Below are 11,047 nucleotides of genomic sequence, written 5' to 3'. Positions count from 1 at the left end.
GGATGGAACTAGAGGGTATTGTGCTTAGCGAAATAAGTCAATCGGAGAAAGACAACTATCATATGATCTCCCTGATATGAGGAAGTGCAGATGCAACGTGGGGGGTTTGGGGGTAGGAAAAGAATACGTGAAACAAGATGGGATCGGGAGGGAGACAACCCATAAGAGACTCTTAATCTCACAAAACAAACTGAGAGTTGCCAGAGGGAGGGGGTAGGGAGAGGGTGGCTGGGTTATGGACATTGGGGAGGGTATGTGCTATGGTGAGTGCTGTGAAGTGTGTAAACCTGGCAATTCACAGACCTGTACTGCTGGGGCTAATAACACATTATATATTTATAAAAAAAATTAAAAAAAAAAGAAATGAATTAAAAAAAAAATCAGTGACAAAGGGAACTGGGCATCTCTGAGTCTCTGAGATGGGGCACAGTGTGGACCACCGGGGTGGGGCTGCTTGGGGCCACGTCAGCCCTCCCCACCAGGCTTCCTGTCCTTGTCCACCAGATCGGGCTGTTCATCAGCTATGACAATGCCACGAAGCAGCTGGACACAGTTTATGATATCACGCCCGAACTGGCCCAGGCGTTTCTGGAGAGGATCAGCTCCTCCAACTTTGACATGAGGAACACTTCCACCATCCACAGGCAAGGGGGCAGGGGCTCTGGGTCCTCTGAGTTGTTTCTCCAAATGTGATGGAAGCACCAGCTTCCTCTGAGCAGCAGAGGACCCTGGGAGGGAAGGGAGGCGGCTGGCCCATCTCTTTAAATACCCCCATGTCTCTGTGCACGTGAGGGGAGGTATTTCCCCCAAAAAAAACACCCTTGGGAGGGGTGAAACAAATTCTTTCTGAACCTCTCCTGTGCCAGGCATTTGTGGCAACCAGCTCTGAGCATGGGAAGAGAAGAACTTAAATACTCCGTGCTCTATCCATTCCAAGGTCAATGTGTAGCTTCCATTAGGGTGAGTCGAGCTTTTGGGTGCCCATATTTGTGAACCTCTTGCTATCCAGATTCTCAGGTGGAGGACCACAGATGACGTCAGCTCTGGAATTTAGTGTGTGTAACATGATCCTCCAGGAATGATTTCCTGCAGGGGAGGGCTGGGAGCTGTGGCCTTGATAACCCTAGAAAGGGTCTGGATGTTAGTGGGGAGGGATCGTGCAGTGGGGAGGGGTGGTGAGCATTGCTTCACCATCTCTCTGTCTCTCAGGGCCACGTGTCAACCTGTTACCTTAAATTTCATCAAAGAGTCACTTGTAGAGAATGTTCTTATATGAAACTATCAAACTTTCTTCCCCCCACCCCTAGTAATCTTTACCCATAAGCATGGGTCCCCTTTTTCTATGGTCATACAAAAATAGCTTGGTGGTTAAGAACACAGGACCTGGGGCCAGACTTCCCGGGTATAATCCCGGCTCTGCCACTTCTAAGTTGTGTGATTTTTGGCTGCATCAGTTCTCCTCTCTGTGCCTCCATTTCCCCATCTGTAAAATGGGAGATAATAATCTGCCTGCCTCACTCAGGTCCTTGTAAGGATTGTACACGCCTGCCACATAGTAAATGCTCAAGAAATATTAGTTATTCTTAACATGGTTATAAATATTCAGTTTTCATGTCCTCTGAGTCTTTTCTCATCTGACACATTTTCAGATCCTTCTGCTGACCTGGTTGCTCTCCTGTGGACATGTCTGAGCATGTCAGTGTCTTTCTGAGAGGGTCTATCCAGGTGGAGCATGGTCAACCAGGTGGTCCACTCATGCTAAATTGGATAGATTTCATATGGACTCTAAGAACATCCATTAATGAAGGAGTGTCTGGTGTCTACCAGCAAGTGTACTCATTAAGCTCTCACGGTACTCCTGATTCCTCTGTTCATCATATTTATTGTGATATGCTATGATGAACAAAGTCAACCTCCCTTTTATTAAAGGCCCAGAGAGACAGGGTCACCCTGTACAGTAATACATAATGTGGACTGATCAACTATGCATGTAGCAGCCTTGCAGAGAAATTAAGTAGCTTATTGAATCAAACATCCTAGGCAGCTGGGCTTCAATCTTGTTGGCCTAAGCTATGCTCTTAACCACTAAGTACAGTGCTCCCATCTAGACCAGGGCTCAGATCCCACCTTTGCCCTTACACTACCCCGCTTCCTGTCTTTTTCTTTCCTTTTGAGGTCATCATCATCTGGGGGTGTAAGTTGTAAGCCATCCTGGAAATAATCTGCCTCAGAGATTGCTCTGAGGTGAGCAAACCCTATATCTCCATGTGAAAAATGGGGAGTTTCTTGTGGCTGACTCAGCATCCCACTTTCCTTACGTCCCTGAGTGCCCTGGGAAGAGAGACAGTGTAGTTGGATGGGTCTAGATTTAAGTCCTGGCTCCACTATTTGTCTTGGGCAACTAACTTAACTGCTCTGACTCTATTTGCCCTTCTGTGAAATGGGGCTCATCAGGCCGTCTACCTCGTAGGGCTGCTGTGATGGGGTGATCCGAGCACAGAGCTCAGCATAATCCCGGCACACAGTAGCTGCTCTGACCATGACTCTTGGTTCTGCGTGGGACAGGGCTGTGGTTGTGGCCTGCAGCTCTGAGCCCCCCGCCAGCACCCTTATCTTCCCACACAGGCTGGGGCTGCTGGTCTGTTTCTACGATGACCTGGATTTGCTGGACGCCGCCGTGGCCCAAGTCCTCCTGCACCAGATGATCAAGTGTAGCCACCTGAGGGGCTTCCAGGCTGGGGTTCAGAAGGTGCAATGGGGGCATAGGGCCCTGGGGAAATGGCTGGAGAAATGGGGAGCAGAGTCTTGTCTGGCCTTTGAGAAAAAAAAAAACAAAAAAAAAAAACAAAACACATCAGCTGACTCAGGATCCAGGTCCAGCCACAGCAGATGGCATCCCAAATCCTGGGATGAGCTTAAAATGGGAAGAAATGACATAAAGCAGTAGAAGGGAAAACCTGGGACAGATCAAAATTCAGAGTGACTGCCTTGAACTCAACTGTGCGTACGGATTGCTTTTGGGATCGTCAGTGTAGATTCTCATTGAGTGGGTCTGAGCACAGCCCTGAGTGGAGATTGTACTCCTTTCTTTTAGTAAAGATTTTATTTGTTTATTGGAGGGAGGGCACAAGCGGGCAGAGGGGCCGAGGGAGAGGGAGAAGCAGGCTCCCTGCTGAGCAGGGAGCCTCATGCAGGGTTCGATCCCAGGACTCTGGGATCAGGACCTGAGCTGCAGGCAGATGCTTAACCAATGGAGCTACCCAGGCGTCCCCAGGCACTGCCCTTCTAGGAAGCTTCCAAGCCGTGCTGAAGCAGCTGCTCCGGTGACGGTGCCTGGAACCGAAGGAGATAACGCAGGGCTCTCAGACCTGGGTCTGCCCTGGTAGCACCCCACCAGCTCCGTCCCCGGGGGCTCTCTAGGTATTGGTCCGTGCTGTGGCCTGGGGAGGGTATGTTTCAAAAGGTCCTCACGTGATTACAGTGCAGCCAAGGTTGAGAGCGCTGATGATTGTGTATTTACGGAGTTCTTAGACTGAAGTTCTGGCACAGACATTCTCGCTTCCCCTCTCCCTCCATCTCTCTCTCCTTTCTTCCCTTCAAGTGTCAATTCTGTCTGGTTTCTCTTATTTTTTTTAGCCCTTTTCTTTTCTTTTCTTTTCTTTTTAATTAAAAAGATGATATGAAAACAATATTAAAAGTTTGGGGCACCTGGCTGGCTCAGACAGTAGAACATGCAACCCTTAATCTCAGGGCTGTGAGTTCAAGTCCCAGGGTGGGAATGTAGCCTACTTAAAATTAAAAAAAAAAAAAAAGAAAGAAAGAAAATTTTGATAATGCCATCAGTAATTCCATAGTGGTTTTTCACACGCAACTATGAAATCCCCGGTCCCATCTGACATTGGAAATAGTCATTATGATCCTGACCAGTGCATGTTTTTATTTTCAAGGGAAAGGATCTCTCTCCCAAGCCAACTCAAACCAAACATCAAAAAATGAATGTGATTTTAAAGCCACAGGCCTAAGCGGTGACCGCCCTGACCAAGAAAGTCCAACACAATTAAGATAGAAGATTAGCCTTTGGGATCACCTAGCTCAGTACTTCCCAGACCAGAGGGTGCATCAGAGTCACCTGGAGGGTTTGTTAAAATACTGGTTGCCGGGCCTCCTGCTCAGGATCTCTGGTTCAGAAGGACCTGGGTAGGGCCTGAGAATCTGCATTTCTAACAAGGTTCGGGTCATGGTGCTGGTCTAGGACCACAGTGCTTTGACAAGCGCTGCTCAAGAACATGCCTTGGTCTTACAGATACGGGAGCTGAGCCGCTGGGAAGGAGAGCTGCTGAATTCGGAGAACCCAGGGTCTAGGACAGCTTTCTTTCACTTCACTCTGCTGCCCCCCAGTGGTCATTTCAGTATTGCCTGGTACCCTCGGTGCACACTTCTGATAGGAATATAGCCTTCCTACAACTTCAGGTGTTAAAACATGAACCGTTCTGATTTTTTGATACAGAGGTCATGTTACAAGCAGTGACTTTATCACCTTCTTTACTGTGGTTAGGAAACACACTTAACTAGAGAGGCATGGTATAATGAAATCATTATTAAGGCAATCCCAGAAGCGTGAAAATCTGTTTAAGACCTAAGTAAAAAATACAGAAAATTGTGTTTCTGTTCATATTACAACCATGTGAAAGCTACATTCTGTATTTTACTTTTTTTTTTAAAGATAAGTATTTATTTGAGAGAGAATGAGCATGAGTGAGGGGTCGGGGTTGGGGGTGGGAGAGGCAGAGGGAGAAGCAGATTCCCTGCTGAGCAGGGAGCCTGAAATGCGGCTCTGTCCCAGGACCTTGAGATCATGACCTGAACCAAAAGCAAGAGTCAACTTCTTAACAAACTGAGCCACCCAGGCACCCCTAATCATGGTTATTTTTATGAAGTAGGAGTTTCAGGAGCCTTTTACTTTCTTGTTACTGTTGAAAATTATTTTTACACGATTATATATATATAATATATATTATTTGTATAATATATTATACTATCTGTATGTATATACAGTATATATGCTGTATATACATATATACATACACATATATACATATATACACATACATATACAGATATATCTGTGTGTATATATATATATATATATATATATATATACACAGATAGTATAACATATACTATATAATTATATAATGTTGGATGTTTCATGAAAGAAAACCAGCCATGTAAATGGATGCAGAGTTCAGGGTCACAGAAGGACAATAGATGCTATGAGAGGGTGGTAGACTTATACAGACAAAGTGGACAAAATTTCCTTCTGCCATGTTTCAAGATTGATTTAATAGCAAATTAATGTTTAAATGAACTACAAAGTGAATTTGCAGCATATTAAGGTCAAGGCCAGAGGAGGTGGTGCTCTCACTGGGGAGACTCACTGTCTGGCCAGAGCTCAACTGGGCAGGGTGGGGCAGGGTGTTGTCACTACCCCAGGGCGTAGGCAGAGGGCGCCACTGTCCTGCTTGTTATCCACCCTCATGCCAGCTTGCTCCCCTTCTAGCTCAAAGCCGACCTCCTGGACATCGCCACGGAGAACCAGACCCTCAATGAGACTCTGGGCTCTTTGTCGGATGCGGTTGTGGGTTTGACCCACAGTCAGCTGGAATCCCTCTCCCCCGAGGCTGTGCATGGCGCCATCTCCACCCTCAACCAGGTCTCAGGCTGGGCCAAGAGCCAGGCCATCATCTTGTCTGCCAAATACTTGGCCCATGAGAAGGTCAGTTGGAGCTCTGAACTCTTTTATTAATGCTCTAAGGCCCAAGGGTCAGTGACACACAGCAAGGACAGCCCGTCAGTACGAAGATGGTGCCAAAGAAGACCCACTCTGCCGTTTACTAGCTGTGAGACACTGGCAAGCGGGCTTACCTTATTTTTGCCTCAGTTTCCCTATTTGTAGGATGGGGATAGTGATAGCACCTCTCCTTAGGATGGCTGAGAGGATTCTGTGGGTCATCCCACAGGAAGAGGTTGGAACCTGTGACCTGGAGTCTGAACTCAGTGAGTGGTAGCTCCTGTGTTGTTTGCAAAGCTTGGGACCCATCCCGGGATTTCTTTGCTTGTTGTCGAGGCTGCGAACATATCCCTCATCCCGAGACGAAAGATATGCTATTTTATTCATTTTGGGTGGCAGGGAAGTAGGTCTTGTGTGGAGGTGGCAGGAGCCTTAGTCCATGTCCTGATGTTCCTGGGGAGGGAAATGAGTCTTTTTTGCTGGGGAAATCATCTCTCTACCCTGGGCTCAGTAGAAGGGGCTCCAGAGCCCTGAGTCCCTAAACATTTTGGATGTCCTGCTCTTTCTGTCCATAGCCATGTCCTGGGGTGCAGGCTAGTTCATGAGGACTGGACTGGGGACCAATTCCAAAATGACAATAATAACAGATACTCATTAAGTACTTCTTGTGTCCCAGGTTCGGGTCTAAGTGAGTTAATTGTTCAATGTTCTCAACAACCGTTTGAGGCTAGTAGTGTGTTATAACCTTCATTTTCCATGTCATTCACAAGAGGCACAGATTGTATAAGGGGATTGCCAGGGTCTCATAAAAGGGACACAGCTGGGATTGAACCCAGGATGTCTGGCTTCAGAGTCTGCAGAGTCAGAGTCTGCTTGCTTAACTCCCATGTTAACTGACTTTCTGACTCAAGGCCACAGCTAGCCCTTTTTTCTTGTCCCTTGTAGGGGACAATTTAGTTCGAAGGCTTTGCAGCCCTTCTCTGTTTTGACTGGGGCCCCGTGAGTTTACTTGCACAGTTCAACGGGCACTTGATTTCAGGGAGCTGAAGGAGCCTGTCTTGCTCCTCCCAGCCCTGGACAAAATGGCTTGTCTCTTTCCTAGTGTCCAAATTTTCCTGCAGAGAGGTGAGGCTGTCGTTATGAAGAAGCCAAGAGCTCGAAAGCTCGTGCCTTCCTTGAGGACGGTAGAGACTGTCCATTCTACAGAGCACAACACCAAACCATTCCACTGGCTTTTTGTAGAGCTAAGGAATGAATGGCCCTGATTATATGGAAAACCATCTAGCATCTTTACTCTAAAGGAAGGAGACAAAACAAGTAGAGTTTCTGATGGGGCAGACACCCACAATCATATTTGTCGTAAATTTCAGACCCATATCCTGAAACATTTTTTCCAACTCAAAGCTTCTACATGGAGATAGATGAGCATGGGGCTTTGCTATATCAGGAGGCATCATGAGAAAAGTGAGCTGCCTGGGGGTCATGTATGAGGGGGTGAGGCTGGGTAAACTGAGAGCCCTACGACCTACCTAAGGGGGGAGCTGCTGGTCAGCTCCAGCTGTTGCCAATGTGGGCCTGGTATTGCCTGGTGTTCAGATTTTTTTAAAAGCTGGATTTTGCTGGAAATTTCCCCAATTTTTAAATGTAGTCAGCTCATCCAAGTTCAACACACACACAAAAGCCCATTTCCTGGCCAGCTGTGGTACATGGTCATGACTTTCCGATACTTGCACTGTGGCCTCGGACAGCATAGTACGCCCCAGGCAGGGCACTTGCCTCATGTGTCGTGTCTTGATATTGACTCTCTTTCCTGAGGGAAGGAAGGAAGATCTGGGAGGGCAACATGTGTCTTGCTCCCCGTCGCGCCCCTGGCGCCCATCCAGATACCCGGCACACTGTGGAGTGTCTCCCAGGTGAGAAACCAGAGCAGAACCTTATCGTCCTTGCGGCTGGTCTTCCCAGGTGCCATCTTTCTACAACGTCAGCCAGATGGGAGTGCTGCTGGCTGGGCTGGGCACCCAGGCCTTCCACGCCATGGATCGCAGGGACCTCTTGCAGGTCCTGAGAAGAACTGTCTCCTTGCATGTGTCCGACTTGTCGCCTGCCCAGAAGCAAGGTGTCCTCAGCAAGGTGAGGGAAGACATGTAGTTCTCAGCCATGTGGTTCGCATGTGGTTTTGGGGTTTTGGGCTGTAACTTTGGGCCATTGACTCAGGGCTGGGGTTAGCCCAGCCTTTGGTGAGGGTGCCTCGTGAACCTTCTCCTCATGGGGCCACCTTCCTTCCTTTTTTTTTTTTTTTAAAGATTTTATTTATTCATGTGACAGACAGAGATCACAAGTAGGCAGAGAGGCAGGCAGAGAGAGAGGAGGAAGCAGGCTCCCCACTGAGCAGAGAGCCCGATGTGGGGCTTGATCCCAGGACTGTGGGATCATGACCTGAGCCAAAGGCAGAGGCTTTAACCCACTGAGCCACCCAGGTGCCCGCCACCTTCCTTCCTTTCCAGAAAGAGATCCTTGGGTCCTGCTACATCTTTCCTTCCTTCTTTCTTTCTTCCTTCCTCCCTCCCTCCCTCCCTCCCTCCGTTCCTCCCTCTCTTCCTCCCTTCCTTCCTCCCCTTCTCCTTTCCTCCCTAGATTTACATATTTATTTTAGAGAGAGAACATGAGTGGGAGGGGCAGAGGGAAAGGGGGAGAGAATCTCAAACAGACTCTGAGCTGAGCCTGATGCAGGCCTTGAGATCATGACCCTGAACCAAGAGTCGGACACCTACCCAGCTGCACCACCCAGACGTCCCAAGGGTCATGCTATATTTCTTCCCAGCCCCCAGTGCTTTCCTTAGCCAGTTGACTCTGGAAGACTTCTTTTCTTCTCTCTCTCTCTCTCTTTTAGATTTTATTTATCTATTTGTCAGAGAGAAAGAGGAAGGGAGAACACAAGCAGGGAAAGCCGTCAGCAGAGGTAGAAGCAGACTCCTGGCTGAGCAGGGAGCCTGATGCGGAACTCGATCCCAGGACCCTGGGATCATTACCTGAGCTGAAGGCAGACGCTTAACTGACTGAGCCACCCAGGAGTCCCTGGAAGACTTTTTTTAAATTAGGTTTCTTGATATAATAATGTTTTGAAAGTTTGTTTTTCAAATCTCAAAATGAACCCTGAGGTTTGCAGAGTGCTTCTGAAAGCCCCTTCCTGATCTGAAGTCACACCTATGTTCTCCTTTCTCACTTGGCGGTGGGTCTTTGGGCATCCTGTTCTCTTGGACTTGCTGCGTCCAGTTGTAAAATCTGTTAAGAAGCCAAACCCAAGAAGTCTGGCTTAAAATACCAACAGCTTGCAGATAGCAATAGCACGGCTGGTTAAAACAAAGAGTGTGGGTTCTGGAATAAGACAGACTTGTGCTTGAATCTTACTTGTCAGCTTACAACCTTAAGCTGCTTATTAAGCCTCAGTTTTCTCACCTGCAAAATGGGGTAAGGATAGTCCCTCACCTCCTAGGGTTGCTGAGTGGAGATGGTGGGTTTCATGGTGTCTGAGACCACTGACACAGTGCCTGGCCCCCACCCAGAGCTCAGCACACTTTCTACAAGGTGGTTCTTATACTCATCCTCACTCTTGGCAGATGATCGAAACAGGAGATGCTGCCTCGAACATTGTGGAAATACAAGGGTCTTTCTTTAAGGAAGTATCTCTTTTCGATTTACGGAGGGGAGCCGGATTTAACACTACAGTCCTAAAGGAAAAGGAGCTTCGAAGGAGCCAGGTATGATCACTAAGGATTCTGATAACCAATTTGGATGTGTGTATGTTGGGGGAAATGGCTTCCCCACACCAACAAGGAATTCTCCATCCTGTGATTCAACTCAGTTCTGACGCCCTCTACCTGGTGATGGCATCAGATCCCACAGGGTAAGGGTTCAGCCCCACCATCCTACACCCCCTGCCCCTCAACGTCAGATCCCAGGCACAAGTTCTTGTCGTCATCCCCCGTGCTTCTGACCTACCAACTGTCGATCGAAGGTTCCAGTGGCTGCGCTGCTCTCACTTTGGCTTGATTAACTTGATCGAACAGCTCACAGAACTCAGAGAAACATTGTCCTTACCAGATCAGCGTTTTATTGTAAAAGGATGTAACTCAGGAACAGCCAGAGGGAAGAGATACACAGGGCAAGGTGTGGGGAATGGGCACAGAGCTTCTACAGCCTCTCCAGACGGGCCCCCATCCCGGCACCAACCCTTCTTCGCCAACTTGAAGCTCTCAGACCTGAGTGTTTTGGGTTTTTATGGAGGCTTCATCACTTAGGCATGCTTGATGAGATCATTGGTGGTTGGTGACTGATTCAGCATCCAGCCCGTCTCCCCTCCCTGAAAGTTCCAACCCTCCAGTCATGTGTCTGGTTCTGCCAGCAACATCCGTCCACCATCAGGTGATTTCAAAAAGTCATCATTAGCATGAGAAAAGAGGCCCTGCTTGCTCTCCTCACCTAGGAAATTCCCATGGTTTTAGGGGCTGGTGCCAGGAAAGGGGATAAGACCAAATACAGATTTCTTCTTAGAAATCACAATGTCACGACCACAATGCCCAGATCGCTCCTGGATTTCTGACTCCCTGCCTTGTGGGAAAGGGAATCTGGGTACTGCCATTTAGTAACTCTGGGGGGAGCTACTTCTCACTCAGCCTCAGTTTTCTCAGTGTGAAATGGGCATAGTTTTCTTTTTCTTTCTTTCTTTCTCTCTCTTTCTTTCTTTCTTTCTTTCTTTCTTTCTTTATTTATTTAAAAGGTTTTATTTATTTACCTGACAGTGATAGAGGGAACACAAGCGGGGGGAGCGGGAGAGGGAGACGCAGGCTCTCCACTGAGCAGGAAGCCGGATGCGGGGCTTGATCCCAGGACCCCAGGATCATGACCCGAGCAGAAGGCAGACGCCCAATGACTGAGCCACCTAGGCGCCCTTTTCTTTCTTTCTTTCTTTCTTTCTTTCTTTCTTTCTTTCTTTCTTTTTTTTTTTTTTAATGATTTCTTTATTTTAGAGAGAGAGCAAGAGCATGTATGCACCTGCTGGGAGGTGGGGTCAGGTGGGGATGGGTAGAGGGAGAGGGAGAGAGAGAACCTTAGTGATGGCAAGACTGGGGTTGGAGAGGTCCCAGAACTCAATCCTGTGCCTGAGGAAATGTCTGGGGCCACACACAGAGCTTCGGGAACTCACCTCCCTAGCTGTTGCTGTCTCCTGGGCCTGGCTGCCACGTCACAGATGCCTCC

The 11,047-nt window shown here is 48.1% G+C and overlaps 1 protein-coding gene across 1 annotated transcript in view; it reads left to right on the top strand.

Annotated features, from left to right (window-relative positions):
- The window catches only part of LOC111162319 (otoancorin), a 64,179-nt gene that overhangs the window by 18,496 nt on the left and 34,636 nt on the right, over nt 1-11,047 (top strand). Inside the window, exons 10-14 of the mRNA XM_022526672.1 lie at nt 505-644; nt 2,626-2,749; nt 5,561-5,776; nt 7,754-7,921; nt 9,409-9,549. Coding sequence (XP_022382380.1) covers nt 505-644; nt 2,626-2,749; nt 5,561-5,776; nt 7,754-7,921; nt 9,409-9,549 — 789 coding nt within the window. The remainder of the gene's footprint in view (nt 1-504; nt 645-2,625; nt 2,750-5,560; nt 5,777-7,753; nt 7,922-9,408; nt 9,550-11,047) is intronic.

This window comes from Enhydra lutris, unplaced genomic scaffold (assembly GCF_002288905.1).
Source record: "Enhydra lutris kenyoni isolate GAN:26980312 unplaced genomic scaffold, ASM228890v2 scaffoldscaffold90, whole genome shotgun sequence".
Classification (NCBI taxonomy): Eukaryota; Metazoa; Chordata; class Mammalia; order Carnivora; family Mustelidae; genus Enhydra; species Enhydra lutris.
Note: the sequence above shows the minus strand (reverse complement) of the source record. Positions and strands in the feature narration are given on the sequence as shown.